The 21,975-nt window shown below is 36.2% G+C and overlaps 1 protein-coding gene and 1 long non-coding RNA gene across 2 annotated transcripts in view; one reads left to right on the forward strand and one right to left on the reverse strand.

Moving 5' to 3' along the window:
- Window positions 1-21,975, forward strand: part of KIRREL3 (kirre like nephrin family adhesion molecule 3) — a 1,250,147-nt gene that overhangs the window by 1,066,223 nt on the left and 161,949 nt on the right. Inside the window, exon 11 of the mRNA XM_053691559.1 lies at window positions 1,257-1,357. Coding sequence (XP_053547534.1) covers window positions 1,257-1,357 — 101 coding nt within the window. The remainder of the gene's footprint in view (window positions 1-1,256; window positions 1,358-21,975) is intronic.
- LOC128639265 (uncharacterized) overlaps window positions 1-21,975 on the reverse strand; it is a 198,748-nt gene that overhangs the window by 38,332 nt on the left and 138,441 nt on the right. The gene's annotated exons all lie outside the window — the stretch shown is intronic.

Here is a 21,975-nt window from a genome sequence, read left to right on the forward strand (position 1 = left end):
CAAGTGGTGTGCTAAGTTACGCGCAAGCGATATCGGGTTTATTGCAGCTGTTAGCGTGCGTTGGATGTAGTGCTTGTATTATAAGTTGAACATAAATGTGATTGCTTGAGCGCAATTGAAGTTAATGTGCATCAGAGCTCTGATTAACTGTTTCGCCCCACTAATAAGTGTCACAAAATACATTACAAAGTATAATTACACTCACAATAACACTATCTAACAAAAAATGATTAAAAAAAATCTGCACAAAAAAGTTAAAAGGGTGCAATATTCATATTTGATTAAGAGTTTACCTGTTTAATTACTGTAGATATTTCACATTCCAAGGTTCTGCACATAGAATATGTTCTATGTATTTTAAATAGATATTTATATATATATATATATATATATATATATATATATATATATATCTTTATATACCTATGCCTATATATATATATATATATATATATATATATCTTTATATACCTATGCCTATATATATATATATATATATATATATATATCTTTATATACCTATGCCTATATATATATATCTTTATATACCTATGCCTATATATATATATATATATCTTTATATACCTATGCCTATATATATATCTTTATATACCTATGCCTATATATATATCTTTATATACCTATGCCTATATTTATATATATCTTTATTATCTTTATATACCTATGCCTATATATATATATATATATATATATATATATATATATATTTATATACCTATGCCTATATATAAGTATATATATATAGGTAAATATCTATATTGTACCAAAATACCATCAGATATATGTATTTATGAAAAACTAGAATATATTCTGCTATGTGAAGAATATTGTAATGTGAAATATTCATGTTTTCATGTCAGGTTGGCGTATATGAGAATATGCTAACGGGTTTGCGTGCGAGTAGGGTGTTCGTTTTTTCTCCCACTTTTTTTGATCCATTGACTTCTATGGGGGAATACGTTAACACACGACCGATATTCAAAGTTCAGCTTTTTACACGCCTCAGGTTAGCGCACAAGTGAAAACTTTTTACTTTCATTTTGTAATAGGCCCGCTACCTGGCGTGCATAAAAAGCTTACTTCTAGCAGAGTTAGCGATCGAGCGGGAGTGTTAAATACTGCTCCACTTGTATTCTGGCCCATAGTTATTTGTGTTTATAGTTGTTTATTTCTACCTGATTAAAAATATCCATGAATGAATGTAAAAAAGTCATATTTTTATGTTTATATTCTAGGTCCTCCAATCATCTCCAGCACACAGACCCAACATGCTCTGCATGGGGAGAAAGGGCAAATCAAATGCTTTATCCGCAGCACACCGCCGCCCGACCGAATCGTAAGTACAGAGCACTGTGTTTAGCTTCTAACTTTCTGTCTTTTGCTCTGGCTATATTCTCTAAGTAGTCTCTTCAGTACTGTGAGGTCTCTCAAAGAATTTAAAAAATGCTAATTTTGACTTGAGAGTTGTAAATCTCACTATGCAGGTGCTGAATGGAGAGATAAATGCATTAAAACATAATACTCAAAGTAATTCCCCAACATTTTTGCAGGATTTCACTCCATGTCTGTGAGTTTTTGATCCATTTCCGTCATTACCTTACATGGAAGTAATTATCACCTAGTTCATTAGTTTAATAGAAATTAAAGTAGGAAATACATACAGTATACATGAAAAAGGGGCATTTTCGGTGTGTGCTCATCCCAGTCTGATTAAAGAGAATCATATAATGCAGGGGTGTCAAACTCATATCTGATCGAAGGCCTAATTGTCTATTAATGTAGGAATGAAGGTGTGAATGTAAAAAAATGATTTATACAAGCATGAACAAACAAGAAAAAGCAGGAACAAACAAAGGACTTCACTTAATGCCAGAAATGTCATGTATCACTATCTCTTACAACAACAATAAAAGAGGGAAACTGTATGCACAAACAAATAACTCTCTCCATGAAAATCCATTTTCTCTCCCCAGCCCCCCAGTTTTCTCTCCCTGGAACCCCATTGTCTCTTCCAAGTATATCTCCCCAGCCCCCCTTTATCTCTCCCTGGCACCCCATTATCTCTCCAAAGTATATCTCCCAAACCCCTTTATCTCTCCCTGGCACCCCATTGTCTCTGCCAAGTATCTCTCCCTGGCACCCCACTGTCACTCCCAAGTATCTCTCCCTAACCCCCTTTATCTCTCCCTGGCACCACATTTTCTCTTACCAGCCTCCATTATCTCTCCCTTGCACCCTATTTTCTCTCCCTAGCCAATCCTTTATCCCTCTTTTGCACCACATTTTCTCTACAAAATATCTTTCCCAGCACACTCTATCTCTCCACACTCTAGCTAGATATGTAGGTAGCTAGGTAGGTAGATAGATAGATAGATAAGCTCATTGTGTGTGTTTCAGTGTGTGTGATTCTATATATGCTAATTGTTGGCATGTTTACCTGTGTGTGTATCAGTGTGTGTGATTCTATATATGCTAATTGTTGGCATGTTTACCTGTGTGTGTATCAGTGTGTGTGATTCAATATATGCTAATTGTTGGCATGTTTACCTGTGTGTATTTCAGTGTGTGTGATTCTATATCTGCTAATTGTTGGCATGTTTACCTGTGTGTGTTTCAGTGTGTGTGCTTCTATATATGCTAATTGTTGGCATGTTTACCTGTGTGTATTTCAGTGTGTGTGATTCTATATCTGCTAATTGTTGGCATGTTTACCTGTGTGTGTGTATCAGTGTGTGTGATTCAATATATGCTAATTGTTGGCATGTTTACCGGTGTGTGTTTCAGTGTGTGTGATTCTATATATGCTAATTGTTGGCATGTTTACCTGTGTGTGTGTATCAGTGTGTGTGATTCAATATATGCTAATTGTTGGCATGTTTACCGGTGTGTGTTTCAGTGTGTGTGATTCTATATATGCTAATTGTTGGCATGTTTACCTGTGTGTGTATCAGTGTGTGTGATTCTATATATGCTAATTGTTGGCATGTTTACCTGTGTGTATTTCAGTGTGTGTGATTCTATATCTGCTAATTGTTGGCATGTTTACCTGTGTGTGTTTCAGTGTGTGTGATTCTATATATGCTAATTGTTGGCATGTTTACCTGTGTGTGTTTCAGTGTGTGTGATTCTATATATGCTAATTGTTGGCATGTTTACCTGTGTGTGTTTCAGTGTGTGTGATTCTATATATGCTAATTGTTGGCATGTTTACCTGTGTGTGTTTCTTTGGGCATGTATATGCTCAAGGTATGTATGTAAACATATGTATTTATGTGTGTGCATCTCTATATATGCTCATTGTGTGTGTTTCAGTGTGTGTGATTCTATATATGCTAATTGTTGACATGTTTACCTGTGTGTGTTTCAGTGTGTGTGATTCTATATATGCTAATTGTTGGCATGTTTACCTGTGTGTGTTTCTTTGGGCATGTATATGCTCAAGGTATGTATGTAAACATATGTATTTCTGTGTGTGCATCTCTATATATGCTCATTGTGTGTGTTTCAGTGTGTGTGATTCTATATATGCTAATTGTTGGCATGTTTACCTGTGTGTGTTTCAGTCTGTGTGCGTCTATATTTGCTAATTGTTGGCATGTTTACCTGTGTGTGTTTCAGTGTGTGTGCGCTTCTATATATGCTAATTGTTAGCATGTTTACCTGTGTGTGTATCAGTGTGTGTGATTCTATATATGCTAATTGTTGGCATGTTTACCTGTGTGTGTTTCAGTGTGTGTGATTCTATATATGCTAATTGTTGGCATGTTTACCTGTGTGTGTGATTCTATATATGCTAATTGTTGGCATGTTTACCTGTGTGTGTTTCAGTGTGTGTGCTTCTATATATGCTAATTGTTGGCATGTTTACCTGTGTGTGTGATTCTATATATGCTAATTGTTGGCATGTTTACCTGTGTGTGTATCAGTGTGTGTGATTCTATATATGCTAATTGTTGGCATGTTTACCTGTGTGTGTTTCAGTGTGTGTGCTTCTATATATGCTAATTGTTGGCATGTTTACTTGTGTGTGTATCAGTGTGTGTGATTCTATATATGCTAATTGTTGGCATGTTTACCTGTGTGTGTTTCAGTGTGTGTGATTCTATATATGCTAATTGTTGGCATGTTTACCTGTGTGTGTTTCAGTGTGTGTGCTTCTATATATGCTAATTGTTGGCATGTTTACCTGTGTGTGTTTCAGTGTGTGTGCTTCTATATATGCTAATTGTTGGCATGTTTACCTGTGTGTGTATCAGTGTGTGTGATTCTATATATGCTAATTGTTGGCATGTTTACCTGTGTGTGCTTCTATATATGCTAATTGTTGGCATGTTTACCTGTGTGTGTTTCAGTGTGTGTGATTCTATATATGCTAATTGTTGGCATGTTTACCTGTGTGTGTGATTCTATATATGCTAATTGTTGGCATGTTTACCTGTGTGTGTTTCAGTGTGTGTGCTTCTATATATGCTAATTGTTGGCATGTTTACCTGTGTGTGTGATTCTATATATGCTAATTGTTGGCATGTTTACCTGTGTGTGTATCAGTGTGTGTGATTCTATATATGCTAATTGTTGGCATGTTTACCTGTGTGTGTTTCAGTAATTCCCCAACATTTTTGCAGGATTTCACTCCATGTCTGTGAGTTTTTGATCCATTTCCGTCATTACCTTACATGGAAGTAATTATCACCTAGTTCATTAGTTTAATAGAAATTAAAGTAGGAAATACATACAGTATACATGAAAAAGGGGCATTTTCGGTGTGTGCTCATCCCAGTCTGATTAAAGAGAATCATATAATGCAGGGGTGTCAAACTCATATCTGATCGAAGGCCTAATTGTCTATTAATGTAGGAATGAAGGTGTGAATGTAAAAAAATGATTTATACAAGCATGAACAAACAAGAAAAAGCAGGAACAAACAAAGGACTTCACTTAATGCCAGAAATGTCATGTATCACTATCTCTTACAACAACAATAAAAGAGGGAAACTGTATGCACAAACAAATAACTCTCTCCATGAAAATCCATTTTCTCTCCCCAGCCCCCCAGTTTTCTCTCCCTGGAACCCCATTGTCTCTTCCAAGTATATCTCCCCAGCCCCCCTTTATCTCTCCCTGGCACCCCATTATCTCTCCAAAGTATATCTCCCAAACCCCTTTATCTCTCCCTGGCACCCCATTGTCTCTGCCAAGTATCTCTCCCTGGCACCCCACTGTCACTCCCAAGTATCTCTCCCTAACCCCCTTTATCTCTCCCTGGCACCACATTTTCTCTTACCAGCCTCCATTATCTCTCCCTTGCACCCTATTTTCTCTCCCTAGCCAATCCTTTATCCCTCTTTTGCACCACATTTTCTCTACAAAATATCTTTCCCAGCACACTCTATCTCTCCACACTCTAGCTAGATATGTAGGTAGCTAGGTAGGTAGATAGATAGATAGATAAGCTCATTGTGTGTGTTTCAGTGTGTGTGATTCTATATATGCTAATTGTTGGCATGTTTACCTGTGTGTGTATCAGTGTGTGTGATTCTATATATGCTAATTGTTGGCATGTTTACCTGTGTGTGTATCAGTGTGTGTGATTCAATATATGCTAATTGTTGGCATGTTTACCTGTGTGTATTTCAGTGTGTGTGATTCTATATCTGCTAATTGTTGGCATGTTTACCTGTGTGTGTTTCAGTGTGTGTGCTTCTATATATGCTAATTGTTGGCATGTTTACCTGTGTGTATTTCAGTGTGTGTGATTCTATATCTGCTAATTGTTGGCATGTTTACCTGTGTGTGTGTATCAGTGTGTGTGATTCAATATATGCTAATTGTTGGCATGTTTACCGGTGTGTGTTTCAGTGTGTGTGATTCTATATATGCTAATTGTTGGCATGTTTACCTGTGTGTGTATCAGTGTGTGTGATTCTATATATGCTAATTGTTGGCATGTTTACCTGTGTGTGTGATTCAATATATGCTAATTGTTGGCATGTTTACCTGTGTGTATTTCAGTGTGTGTGAGTCTATATCTGCTAATTGTTGGCATGTTTACCTGTGTGTGTTTCAGTGTGTGTGCTTCTATATATGCTAATTGTTGGCATGTTTACCTGTGTGTATTTCAGTGTGTGTGATTCTATATCTGCTAATTGTTGGCATGTTTACCTGTGTGTGTGTATCAGTGTGTGTGATTCAATATATGCTAATTGTTGGCATGTTTACCGGTGTGTGTTTCAGTGTGTGTGATTCTATATATGCTAATTGTTGGCATGTTTACCTGTGTGTGTATCAGTGTGTGTGATTCTATATATGCTAATTGTTGGCATGTTTACCTGTGTGTATTTCAGTGTGTGTGATTCTATATCTGCTAATTGTTGGCATGTTTACCTGTGTGTGTTTCAGTGTGTGTGATTCTATATATGCTAATTGTTGGCATGTTTACCTGTGTGTGTTTCAGTGTGTGTGATTCTATATATGCTAATTGTTGGCATGTTTACCTGTGTGTGTTTCAGTGTGTGTGATTCTATATATGCTAATTGTTGGCATGTTTACCTGTGTGTGTTTCTTTGGGCATGTATATGCTCAAGGTATGTATGTAAACATATGTATTTATGTGTGTGCATCTCTATATATGCTCATTGTGTGTGTTTCAGTGTGTGTGATTCTATATATGCTAATTGTTGACATGTTTACCTGTGTGTGTTTCAGTGTGTGTGATTCTATATATGCTAATTGTTGGCATGTTTACCTGTGTGTGTTTCTTTGGGCATGTATATGCTCAAGGTATGTATGTAAACATATGTATTTCTGTGTGTGCATCTCTATATATGCTCATTGTGTGTGTTTCAGTGTGTGTGATTCTATATATGCTAATTGTTGGCATGTTTACCTGTGTGTGTTTCAGTCTGTGTGCGTCTATATTTGCTAATTGTTGGCATGTTTACCTGTGTGTGTTTCAGTGTGTGTGCGCTTCTATATATGCTAATTGTTAGCATGTTTACCTGTGTGTGTATCAGTGTGTGTGATTCTATATATGCTAATTGTTGGCATGTTTACCTGTGTGTGTTTCAGTGTGTGTGATTCTATATATGCTAATTGTTGGCATGTTTACCTGTGTGTGTGATTCTATATATGCTAATTGTTGGCATGTTTACCTGTGTGTGTTTCAGTGTGTGTGCTTCTATATATGCTAATTGTTGGCATGTTTACCTGTGTGTGTGATTCTATATATGCTAATTGTTGGCATGTTTACCTGTGTGTGTATCAGTGTGTGTGATTCTATATATGCTAATTGTTGGCATGTTTACCTGTGTGTGTTTCAGTGTGTGTGCTTCTATATATGCTAATTGTTGGCATGTTTACTTGTGTGTGTGATTCTATATATGCTAATTGTTGGCATGTTTACCTGTGTGTGTTTCAGTGTGTGTGATTCTATATATGCTAATTGTTGGCATGTTTACCTGTGTGTGTTTCAGTGTGTGTGCTTCTATATATGCTAATTGTTGGCATGTTTACCTGTGTGTGTTTCAGTGTGTGTGCTTCTATATATGCTAATTGTTGGCATGTTTACCTGTGTGTGTATCAGTGTGTGTGATTCTATATATGCTAATTGTTGGCATGTTTACCTGTGTGTGCTTCTATATATGCTAATTGTTGGCATGTTTACCTGTGTGTGTTTCAGTGTGTGTGATTCTATATATGCTAATTGTTGGCATGTTTACCTGTGTGTGTGATTCTATATATGCTAATTGTTGGCATGTTTACCTGTGTGTGTTTCAGTGTGTGTGCTTCTATATATGCTAATTGTTGGCATGTTTACCTGTGTGTGTGATTCTATATATGCTAATTGTTGGCATGTTTACCTGTGTGTGTATCAGTGTGTGTGATTCTATATATGCTAATTGTTGGCATGTTTACCTGTGTGTGTTTCAGTGTGTGTGCTTCTATATATGCTAATTGTTGGCATGTTTACCTGTGTGTGTATCAGTGTGTGTGATTCTATATATGCTAATTGTTGGCATGTTTACCTGTGTGTGTTTCAGTGTGTGTGATTCTATATATGCTAATTGTTGGCATGTTTACCTGTGTGTGTTTCAGTGTGTGTGCTTCTATATATGCTAATTGTTGGCATGTTTACCTGTGTGTGTATCAGTGTGTGTGATTCTATATATGCTAATTGTTGGCATGTTTACCTGTGTGTGCTTCTATATATGCTAATTGTTGGCATGTTTACCTGTGTGTGTATCAGTGTGTGTGATTCTATATATGCTAATTGTTGGCATGTTTACCTGTGTGTGTTTCAGTGTGTGTGATTCTATATATGCTAATTGTTGGCATGTTTACCTGTGTGTGTATCAGTGTGTGTGATTCTATATATGCTAATTGTTGGCATGTTTACCTGTGTGTGTTTCAGTGTGTGTGATTCTATATATGCTAATTGTTGGCATGTTTACCTGTTTGTGTTTCAGTGTGTGTGATTCTATATCTGCTAATTGTTGGCATGTTTACCTGTGTGTGTATCAGTGTGTGTGATTCTATATATGCTAATTGTTGGCATGTTTACCTGTGTGTGTTTCAGTGTGTGTGATTCTATATATGCTAATTGTTGGCATGTTTACCTGTTTGTGTTTCAGTGTGTGTGCTTCTATATATGCTAATTGTTGGCGTGTTTACCTGTGTGTGTATCAGTGTGTGTGATTCTATATATGCTAATTGTTGGCATGTTTACCTGTGTGTATTTCAGTGTGTGTGATTCTATATCTGCTAATTGTTGGCATGTTTACCTGTGTGTGTTTCAGTGTGTGTGATTCTATATCTGCTAATTGTTGGCATGTTTACCTGTGTGTGTTTCAGTGTGTGTGATTCTATATATGCTAATTGTTGGCATGTTTACCTGTGTGTGTTTCTTTGGGCATGTATATGCTCAAGGTATGTATGTAAACGTATGTATTTCTGTGTGTGCATCTCTATATATGCTCATTGTGTGTGAGTTTCTGTATTTGTGTCTCTGTATATGCTCCCTGTGTTCATGCTTGTATGTGTGTTATATGCTAATATGTGTTCATGTTTCTGTATGTGTTTATATATACTCATAGTGTATATGTACATGCATGTGTTTTATGCTCATTGTGTGTTATATGCTCATTGTGTTTATGTGTGTAATATGCTCTTGTGTGTATGTACACGTGTGTATGTGTGTTATATGCTCATTGTGTGTATGTACACGTGTGTATGTTTGTTATATGCTCATTGTGTGTATGTACAAGTGTGTATGTGTGTTATATGCTCTTGTGTGTATGTACACGTGTGTATGTGTGTAATATGCTCTTGTGTGTATGTACACGTGTGTATGTGTGTTATATGCTCATTGTGTGTATGTACACGTGTGTATGTTTGTTATATGCTCATTGTGTGTATGTACAAGTGTGTATGTGTGTTATATGCTCTTGTGTGTATGTACAAGTGTGTATGTGTGTTATATGCTCTTGTGTGTATGTACACATGTGTATGCGTGTTATATGCTCATTGTGTGTATGTACATGTGTGTATGCATGTTATATGCTCATTGTGTGTATGTACACGTGTGTATGTGTGTTATATGCTCATTGTGTGTATGTATACGTGTGTATGCGTGTTATATGCTCATTGTGTGTATGTACATGTGTGTATGCATGATATATGCTCATTGTGTGTATGTGTTATATGCTCATTGTGTGTAAGTACACATGTGTATGTGTTATATGCTCATTGTGTGTATGTACACTTGTGTATGCATGTTATATGCGCTTTTGTGTATGTACACGTATGTATGTGTGTTATATGCTCATTGTGTGTATGTACACGTGTGTATGCATGTTATATGCTCATTGTGTGTATGTACACATGTGTATGTGTTATATGCTCTTGTGTGTATGTACACGTGTGTATGTGTGTTATATGCTCATTTTGTGTATGTATACGTGTGTATGTGTGTTATATGCTCATTGTGTGTATGTACACTGATGTATGTGTGTTATATGCTCTTGTGTGTATGTAAATGTGTGTATGTACACATGTGTATGTGTTATTTGCTCATTGTGTGTATGTAAACTTGTGTATGCATGTTATATGCGCTTGTGTGTATGTACACATGTGTATGTGTGTTATATGCTCATTGTGTGTATGTACATGTGTGTATGTGTGTTATATGCTCATTGTGTGTATGTACACGTATGTATATGTGTTATATGCGCTTGTGTGTATGTACACGTGTGTATGTGTATTATATGCTCTTGTGTGTATGTACACAAGTGTATGTGTTATATGCTCATTGTGTGTATGTACACAAGTGTATGTGTTATATGCTCATTGTGTGTATGTACACGTGTGTATGTGTGTTATAAGCTCTTGTGTGTATGTACACGTGTGTATGTGTATTATATGCTCTTGTGTGTATGTACATGTGTGTATGTGTGTTATATGCTCATTGTGTGTATGTACACGTGTGTATGTGTGTTATATGTTCTTGTGTGTATGTACACATGTGTATGTGTGTTATATGCTCATTGTGTGTATGTAAACTTGTGTATGCATGTTATATGCTCTTGTGTGTATGTACACGTGTGTATGTGTTATATGCTCATTATGTGTATGTACACGTGTGTATGTGTGTTATATTCTCATTGTGTGTATGTACATGTGTGTATGTGTTATATGCTCATTGTGTGTATGAACATGTGTATATGCATGTTATATGCTCTTGTGTGTATGTACATGTGTATGTGTGTTATATGCTCTTGTGTGTATGTACACATGTGTATGTGTTATATTCTCATTGTGTGTATGTACACCTGTGTATGTGTGTTATATGCTCATTGTGTGTATGTGTATGTGTGTTATATGCTCATTGTGTGTATGTACACGTGTGTATGTGTGTTATATGCTCTTGTGTGTATGTACACATGTGTATGTGTGTTATATGCTCATTGTGTGTATGTACACATGTGTATGTGTGTTATATGCTCATTGTGTGTATGTACACGTGTGTATGTGTGTGTTATATGCTCATTGTGTGTATGTACACGTGTGTATGTGTGTTATATGCTCATTGTGTGTATGTACACATGTGAATGTGTGTTATATGCTCTTGTGTGTATGTACACGTGTGTATGTGTGTTATATGCTCATTGTGTGTATGTGTGTTATATGCTCATTGGGTGTATGTACACATGTGTATGTGTGTTATATGCTCATTGTGTGTATGTACACGTGTGTATGTGTGTTATATGCTCATTGTGTGTATGTACACGTGTGTATGCATGTTATATGCTTTTGTGTGTATGTACACGTGTGTATGTGTGTTATATGCTCATTGTGTGTATATACATGTGTGTAAGCTTGTTATATTCTCTTGTGTGTATGTACAAGTGTGTATGCATGTTATATGCTATTGTGAGTATGTACACATGTGTATGTGTGTTATATGCTCTTGTGTGTATGTAAAAGTGTGTATGTGTATTATATGCTCTTGTGTGTATGTACACGTGTGTAAGTGTGTTATATTCTCGTGTGTGTTTGTACTTGTGTGTATGCATGTTATATGCTCTTGTGTGTATGTACACATGTGTATGTGTGTTATATGCTCTTGTGTGTATGTACACGTATGTATGTGTGTTATATGTTCATTGTGTGTATGTACACGTGTGTATGTGTATTATATGCTCTTGTGTGTATGTACACGTGTGTATGTGTGTTATATGCTCATTGTGTGTATGTACACATGTGTATGTGTGTTATATGCTCTTGTGTGTATGTACACGTGTGTATGTGTGTTATATGCTCTTGTTTGTATGTGTGTTATATGCTCATTGTGTATGTACACGTGTATGTGTGTTATATGCTCTTGTGTGTATGTACATGTGTGTATGTGTGTTATATGCTCTTGTGTGTAGGTACACATGTGTATGTGTGTTATATGCTCTTGTGTGTATGTGTGTTATATGCTCTTGTGTGTATGTGTGTTATATGCTCTTGTGTGTAGGTACACATGTGTATGCATGTTATATGCTCTTGTGTGTATGTACATGTGTGTTTGTGTGTTATATGCTCTTGTGTGTATATACATGTGTGTATGTGTATTATATGGATTAGGATATATAGGAGCGCCAATGGCTTAGATATACCACAGGGAATAAAAAGTCAAAAATGGTCTCCAATAATTTCTATGTTCCAAAATCAACCAAATATTTAATGTTAAACCAATATAATTCTGATCTCCAGAATCATAAAAACACAAAATACATATAGCAAAGCTTAAAATACAATACAATAAATGATTTGAAATGCAACAGATAACAGATCCGGTTGGTTAAACTGGATGACCAATATCTAATGTTCCAGTTTTCATGAGTCCTCTTAAAAACCTTCTAGTAGGTACATGGTATTGTTAAATACACGTACAAATAAACCTAGTATTCAATGAATAATGTAATATTAGCTCAAATGTTCTTATCGAAGTGATAGGATCACTAATATAGTGATACGAGACCCACTAATAGGTCAACAGTGCATACAAATATTGCAACATTTAAATCATATGATGAACACCGTGAATAATCAAAAATAAGATACAATGTGTTGGATTCCTTAAACTATCAAATAAACCATATTGTGGATTTGCAATAAAAATAAGTAGTGAATGTGGTCTTTAAAATCAATAAATCAAAAAATAAGATAGAGTGATGGGAAAAAAACAGGATGAATAATATATATAATAACAAAATTAAATGTAAGATCCTACCAATGGATTTAAACTAAACTGGTACCAGCTAACACCTCAATTCTCCTGATTAAATCTAGGGCGTTATTATCTTAAAAACAGTAAACAAATAACACAAGCTATATAAATTACCACAAGCTATATGATTATGACAAGCTATAGAAATATATGAACGACATAAAAACAGAGAGTGTGTATAGTTTGGCCAAAACTATTCCACAAACTCCTAAAGGTGTGTTTCCACAACTTTAAATAACTTAAAATGATGATAAGACAATAATAGTGTCCTTTGAGAGTCTTTTGATAAATCCTTAAAAGTCTGGTAAAAATCCGGTGAGAGAAATCCTCAATGTGTAGTAGAGTCCCAAGTCCTATTCCTATGTTAAGACAAATACCTGAAAGAAATGGAAAAAAGCGCACTAAACAAACAGCACTAACGGGTATGGACTATTGAAAATAGTCTTACCATTCAAATCCTGGTCCTGGATATAATGAGCCTCTCCAACTCTGGTGCAAAGTTTCGTCTACGCGTTTCGGCCCTCGTACCGGGCCTTTCTCAAGACATCTTGTCTTGAGAAAGGCCCGGTACGAGGGCCGAAACGCGTAGACGAAACTTTGCACCAGAGTTGGAGAGGCTCATTATATCCAGGACCAGGATTTGAATGGTAAGACTATTTTCAATAGTCCATACCCGTTAGCGCTGTTTGTTTAGTGCGCTTTTTTCCATTTCTTTCAGGTATTTGTCTTAACATAGGAATAGGACTTGGGACTCTACTACACATTGAGGATTTCTCTCACCGGATTTTTACCAGACTTTTAAGGATTTATCAAAAGACTCTCAAAGGACACTATTATTGTCTTATCATCATTTTAAGTTATTTAAAGTTGTGGAAACACACCTTTAGGAGTTTGTGGACTAGTTTTGGCCAAACTATACACACTCTCTGTTTTTATGTCGTTCATATATTTCTATAGCTTGTCATAATCATATAGCTTGTGGTAATTTATATAGCTTGTGTTATTTGTTTACTGTTTTTAAGATAATAACGCCCTAGATTTAATCAGGAGAATTGAGGTGTTAGCTGGTACCAGTTTAGTTTAAATCCATTGGTAGGATCTTACATTTAATTTTGTTATTATATATATTATTCATCCTGTTTTTTTCCCATCACTCTATCTTATTTTTTGATTTATTGATTTTAAAGACCACATTCACTACTTATTTTTATTGCAAATCCACAATATGGTTTATTTGATAGTTTAAGGAATCCAACACATTGTATCTTATTTTTGATTATTCACGGTGTTCATCATATGATTTAAATGTTGCAATATTTGTATGCACTGTTGACCTATTAGTGGGTCTCGTATCACTATATTAGTGATCCTATCACTTCGATAAGAACATTTGAGCTAATATTACATTATTCATTGAATACTAGGTTTATTTGTACGTGTATTTAACAATACCATGTACCTACTAGAAGGTTTTTAAGAGGACTCATGAAAACTGGAACATTAGATATTGGTCATCCAGTTTAACCAACCGGATCTGTTATCTGTTGCATTTCAAATCATTTATTGTATTGTATTTTAAGCTTTGCTATATGTATTTTGTGTTTTTATGATTCTGGAGATCAGAATTATATTGGTTTAACATTAAATATTTGGTTGATTTTGGAACATAGAAATTATTGGAGACCATTTTTGACTTTTTATTCCCTGTGGTATATCTAAGCCATTGGCGCTCCTATATATCCTAATCCATTGTTCCGTTTCTAGACCTATTAGGGGGTCTTCTTTATAGTGAGCAGATATCAGTCCTGGGCGCTGGTTACTTCGTCTTTTTCAAGTCTTATGTGTATTATATGCTCTTGTGTGTATGTAAAAGTGTGTATGTGTGTTATATGCTCTTGTGTGTATGTACACATGTGTATGCATGTTATATGCTCTTGTGTGTATGTACACATGTGTGTATATGCTCTTGTGTGTATATACATGTGTGTATGTGTATTATATGCTCTTGTGTGTATGTACACATGTGTAAGCATGTTATATTATCTTGTGTGTTTGTACTTGTGTGTATGCATGTTATATGCTCTTGTGTGTATGTACATATGTGTATGTGTGTTATATGCTCTTGTGTGTATGTACACGTGTGTATGCATGTTATATGTTCTTGTGTGTATGTACACGTGTGTATGTGTGTTATATGCTCTTGTGTGTATGTACATGTGTGTATGTGTGTTATATGCTCTTGTTTGTATGTACACATGTGTATGTGTGTTGTATGCTAATTGTGTGTATGTACATGTGTGTATGTGTGTTACATGCTCTTGTGTGTATGTACACGTATGTATGCATGTGATATGCTCTTGTGTGTATGTGTGTTATATGCTCTTGTTTGTATGTACACGTGTATATGCATGTTATATGCTCTTGTGTGTATGTACACATGTGTATGTGTGTTATATGCTCTTGTGTGTATGTACACGTGTGTATGTATGTTATATGCTCATTGTGTGTATGTACACGTGTTTGCATGTTATATGCTCATTGTGTGTATGTACACGTGTATATGCATGTTATATGCTCTTGTGTGTATGTACACATGTATATGTGTGTTATATGCTCTTGTGTGTATGTACACGTTTATGCATGTTATATGCTCTTGTGTGTATGTACACGTGTGTATGTGTGTTATATGCTCATTGTGTGTATGTACATGTATGTGTGTTATATGCTCAATGTGTGTATGTACACGTGTGTATGCATGTTATATGCTCTTGTGTGTATGTACACGTGTGTATGTGTGTTATATGCTCTTGTGTGTATGTACACGTGTGTATGTGTGTTATATGCTCTTGTGTGTATGTGTGTTATATGCTCATTGTGTATATGTACATGCATGTGTGTTATCTGCTCATTGTGTGTATGTACACGTGTGCATGCATGTTATATGCTCTTGTGTGTATGTACACGTGTGTATGCATGTTATATGCTCTTGTGTGTATGTACACGTGTGTATGCATGTTATATGCTCTTGTGTGTATGTACACGTGTGTATGTGTGTTATATGCTCTTGTGTGTATGTACACGTGTGTATGTGTGTTATATGCTCATTGTGTGTATGTACATGTATGTGTGTTATCTGCTCATTGTGTGTATGTACACGTGTGTATGCATGTTATATGCTCTTGTGTGTATGTACACGTGTGTATGCATGTTATATGCTCTTGTGTGTATGTACACGTATGTGTGTTATATGCTCTTGTGTGTATGTACACGTGTGTATGTGTGTTATATGCTCAATGTGTGTATGTACACCTGTGTATGCATGTTATATGCTCTCGTGTGTATGTACACGTGTGTATGCATGTTAAATGCTCTTGTGTGTATGTGCATGTGTGTATGTGTGTTATATGCTCTCGTGTGTATGTACACATGTGTATGCATGTTATATGCTCTTGTGTGTATGTACACGTGTGTATGTGTGTTATATGCTCATTGTGTGTATGTACACGTGTGTATGTGTGTTATATGCTCTTTGTGTGTATGTACACGTGTGTATGTGTGTAATATGCTCATTGTGTGTATGTACACGTGTGTATACATGTTATATGCTCTTGTGTGTATGTACACGTGTGTATGTATGTTATATGCTCATTGTGTGTATGTACATGTATGTGTGTTATATGCTCTTGTGTGTATGTACACGTGTGTATGCATGTTATATGCTCTTGTGTGTATGTACACGTGTGTATGTGTGTTATATGCTCATTGTGTGTATGTACACGTGTGTATGTGTGTTATATGCTCATTGTGTGTATGTACACATGTGTATGTGTGTTATGCTCTTGTGTATAAGTGTTATATGCTCCTGTCAGTATTAAACAATCATTTGACATTTTGTTAGACTAAACCTCCTCTCACAACCACTAAAGCCGCTTTAAAAGAGAGTTGTTCAGCTTCCAAAAATAAAATGAGGACATCTTTGATCTTTTTTATATCAATATTAGACCCTGCAGGCTCCCAGTTGAGGAGGAGAGGGCTCTCAGCGTATTCCTATTATTATATCTACCTCCCACATAAGCTCACAAATAAGCAGCAGGTTTCAGCAGATCTCATAGTCTCAGTGCTGATAGATGTACAAAGTCTAGATTACTGATTAAAGCGAATAACGACAAGCGGGCAAAGATACGCACCGCCCAGTGTTCATCTGTGCTCACAAACACAGGTATATAGTATATTGTGCAGATTGCTTGGATGGGTGGTAATTAAATAGTAATCATTAAGGAATTGTGAATTAATAAAATAGTTTGTGATATTTTTGTTTTGTTTTAAAGATGGCTAATAAAAGTTAACCCATTGGTTGCCAGATGAGGATACAGCACTTTGAATAGCAATACATTGCGACTGTGTCTGGCAGCCAAGAGGTTAAATGCTCATCAATTTCATCTTATATCTCCCTAGAAATCTCAGAATTAACTAATACAGCAGTCATTTGCATATTAAAGGGGCAGGAAACCCAAACATTTTCTTTATGTTTCTCTTGTTATCATTTGCTGAAGGAACAGCAATGCACAACAGGCAGCTATGTTATACATTAGCAAGAGCACTAGATGGCAGCAGTTTTATAACAATGTTCTACATTAGCAAGAGCACTAGATGGCAGCAGTTTTATAACAATGTTCTACATTAGCAAGAGCACTAGATGGCAGCAGTTTTATAACAATGTTCTACATTAGCAAGAGCACTAGATGGCAGCAGTTTTATAACAATGTTCTACATTAGCAAGAGCACTAGATGACAGCAGTTTTATAACAATGTTCTACATTAGCAAGAGCACTAGATGGCAGCAGTTTTAGAACAATGGTCCACATTAGCAAGAGCGCTAGATGGCAGCAGTTTTATAACAATGTTATACATTAGCAAGAGCACTAGATGGCAGCAGTTTTATAACAATGTTCTACATTATCAAGAGCACTAGGTGGCAGCAGTTTTATAATAATGTTATACATTAGCAAGAGCACTAGATGGTCAGCAGTTTTATAATAATGTTATACATTAGCAAGAGCACTAGATGGCAGCAGTTTTATAATAATGTTATACATTAGCAAGAGCACTAGATGGCAGCAGTTTTATAATAATGTTATACATTAGCAAGAGCACTAGATGGCAGCAGTTTTATAATAATGTTACACATTAGCAAGAGCACTAGATGGTAGCAGTTTTATAATAATGTTATACATTAGCAAGAGCACTAGATGGCAGCAGTTTTATAATAATGTTATACATTAGCAGGAGCACTAGATGGCAGCAGTTTTATAACAATGTTATACATTAGCAAGAGCACTAGATGGCAGCAGTTTTATAACAATGTTATACATTAGCAAGAGCACTAGATGGCAGCAGTTTTATAACAATGTTATACATTAGCAAGAGCACTAGATGGCAGCAGCTTTATAACAATGTTATACATTAGCAAGAGCAATAGATGGCAGCAGTTTTATAACAATGTTCTACATTAGCAAGAGCACTAGATGACAGCAGTTTTATAACAATGTTCTACATTAGCAAGAGCACTAGATGGCAGCAGTTTTATAACAATGTTCTACATTAGCAAGAGCGCTAGATGGCAGCAGTTTTATAACAATGTTATACATTAGCAAGAGCACTAGATAGCAGCAGTTTTATAATAATGTTATACATTAGCAAGAGCACTAGATGGCAGCAGTTTTATAATAATGTTATACATTAGCAAGAGCTCTAGATGGCAGCAGTTTTATAACAATGTTATACATTAGCAAGAGCACTAGATGGCAGCAGTTTTATAATAATGTTATACATTAGCAAGAGCACTAGATGGCAGCAGTTGTATAATAATGTTATAGATTAGCAAGAGCACTAGATGGCAGCAGTTTTATAATAATGCTATAAATTAGCAAGAGCACTAGATGGCAGCAGTTTTATAATAATGTTATACATTAGTAAGAGCACTGGATGGCAGCACTATCTAGATATCTCTTCAACAAAGAATAACAAGAGAAGGAATCAAATGTGATTATAGAAGGGAGTGTCAATAAACCCGATCGTATTGGATTGGGTTGATTTTTGGCGGTGTCTGTCCGCCGCATCAGAGCAGGCAGATAGGTTATGGAGTCTGAAGGCTCGCCAGAAATACGGGGCATAAAGCTCCTTTCAGAGCTTGATAAATAGACCCCTTGAGCACTACATGTATAACAATGTTACAAAGATTGTTACAGACAGTGCTGCCAAATAGTGTTCATGACACGTGCTACGTTTTAACAAAGAATACAGAGAGAAAGATGTACATTTGAAAATAGAAAGTAATTGAAATGTTTTTTATTTTATTTATTGTACCCTCTATCTGAATCATGAAAGGTTACTTTTTATTTCCATGCCTCTCTCAGCTGTATATATTTGCAAGTACATTGTGTGACTTGATGATGATAGGGTTAACACAATAAATCTACTCAGGTAACTAAATTGCCTTTTGTTTACCTACCATAAGTTATAACCAATAAATGGTGAGAAATTAGCCACTTATCTTGCTTTTGGCTGTAGCAAGAGCTGGATTGTACGCCTTGTACCTGCTGGAGTGACCTGACATTTATGTTTACCCTGTCCTGTTTATGACCCCTAACAGATTAAATATCAAGCATTTCATGGGGGACTTATAATATTTCTAGGTTTGTTGGAAGAAAGTGACCAGTAATGTGAGTGGTTTTACTACAAATGACCAGAGACAAGAGGTGTACAGTGAAGCAGGGAGGCACAGGGGTATGTAAGACGGAGGTCCCTGTTTCCTTGTGCGGATCCCGGCTAAGGCTGCTGGTAGAAAAGTGCTGGTCTTAAAGGGATAATAAACCCACATTTTTTATTTATTGATTCAGATAGAGCAGCAATTTTAAGTAACTTTCTCATTTACTCCTATTATCAATTTATTTTTCTTTCTCTTGCTATCTTTAAAAAGCAGGGATGTAAAGCTTAGGAGCCAGCCCATTTTAGGTTCAGCACCCTGGGTTATGCTTGTTTATTGGTTTGCTAAATGTAGCCACTGTCAAGCGCTATCCAGGGTACTGAACCTAAAATGGGCTGGCTCCTAAGCTTTACATCCCTGCTTTTTATAGATAGCAAGAGAACGAAGAAAAATTGATAATAGGAGTAAATTAGAAAGTTGCTTAAAATTGCTACTCTATCTAAATCATTAAAGAGGCAGTAAACCTAGAAAATAATTTTATATAATTCTGCACATAGTGCATAATTATATAACATTATCTTAGCCAAACTTTATTTAACATAATATTGCCGGTGAAATTTGATTAAAAAAAGAGGGTTTTTCAGACCGCCGCTCTTGCTCTACTGAGCGGGAGCGAGCTACCTTGAGTGTAATGGCGCGATTGGGCTGGGCTGTGACTAGACAGCTGCCCAGATGCGCTCAGGGGGAAAATCAGACCCGCTCAGTAGATCAAGAGCAGGGGTCTGAAAAACCCTCTTTTTTAATCAAATTTCACCGGCAATATTATGTTAAATAAAGTTTGGCTAAGATAATGTTATATAATTATGCACTATGTGCAGAATTATATAAAATTATTTTCTAGATTTACTGCCCCTTTAATGATTCAGATAGAGATGCTGTAAAATTTGCTAAATCTTTTTACCTACCCTGTACACTGCCCAGGCCTTAAAAAAGGGAAAATGTGTAAAAAAATGAAAGGACCATAAAATACTTTAAACTTTCTTAATAAAAAAGGCAGCGCAATTGCACTCACTTTGAATTTATATTAAAAAAAAAACAATAGATTTTGTTTCTGACAAATTTCAGAATTTACTTGCAGTCCCCATACCATGTAACAGCCAGCAACCAATCACAAACTCATCTACATATTCACTGCTCAGTAGTAACCGGTGCCTCAGAAAGCCTGCATATAAAAAGATTGTGCACAAATTCATAGGGAAAGGAGATTGGAAAGTCTCTGAAAACGGCATGCTCTGTCTGAATCATACAAGTTTAATGTTGCCTTTAGTGTCCCTTTAAATAATAAAATCTAAAATAATTAGATCAATATTATGACCCATTAGCAGGACCTGATATATTCCAACCTATGTGTGCCTGGCAATCTCACTATTACCATCTGTGCACGCTGCTGCCATCCCACACGTACCTGCTTACGAGCTTATACATTCACTATTAGAATTTATGTTTGGCTGCACAGAGCACAGTAAATTGAGGGAAATGTATTGCAATCAGGAAGGTACCCGTCTAAGAAAAGGCAGTTGCTTCCATTATAATGAATTGGGTTAAAAAACTATGCAGCAACAGAACACAGGGCCAGCTTAGGAAATGATGCTGCCTGTGTTCAAGAATTAACTAATAACCCCAACTCTTTTTCTACTACAATATTAACCCAACCATAATCATCACTGACAAAAATTAAAGTTTAGCATAGTAAGGTTTCAAATGAGAGTATGCTCATACCCAACTGACATTATACTTAAATAAAACATTATTAGCCAGAATATATCCCTATGTGCCTCCTGTGAAATGCCACCTGGCTCCAGTGAACCCTCCAGGTCCAATTTTAATACCTCAAGCAAGAGAATGAGGAAAAATTGATAATAGGAGTAAATTAGAAAGCTGCTTAAAATTGCCGTCAACTGTGTTGCATTCGATGGCATCAATACGCTCGCCTAACATCGTGGCTGCGTATCTCAATAAGCTCTCCATATTAATAAAAATAGCCGGCAAAAAGACGCGCACCAAGTATGGGGCAATGAGCATCAGACTGTTGTTAACTAGCAGTCATCGATCTCGCGTCTATTCGGCTTTTTACCAACTTTATTTAAACCCTGTTACTAAACGTCACCACTATACTAAAAAGTTTAACCCCTATCCTGCTGCTCCCTGACCCTGCCGCCACCTAAATAAAGTTATAAACCCCTATCCCACCGCTCCCGGACCTGCCACAACCTAAATAAAGTTATTAACCCCTATCCCGTCGCTCCCGGTCCCCGCCGCAACCTAAATAAAGTTATTAACCCCTAACCGGCTGCTCCCGGACCCCGCCGCCACTAAATAAACGTATTAACCCCTAAACCTCTGGCCTCCCACATCACTACCACTAACCAAACCTATTAACCCCTAAGCCGCCAGCCCCCCACATCGCCATAAACTA

Source organism: Bombina bombina, chromosome 8 (genome assembly GCF_027579735.1).
Source record: "Bombina bombina isolate aBomBom1 chromosome 8, aBomBom1.pri, whole genome shotgun sequence".
Taxonomy (NCBI): domain Eukaryota; kingdom Metazoa; phylum Chordata; class Amphibia; order Anura; family Bombinatoridae; genus Bombina; species Bombina bombina.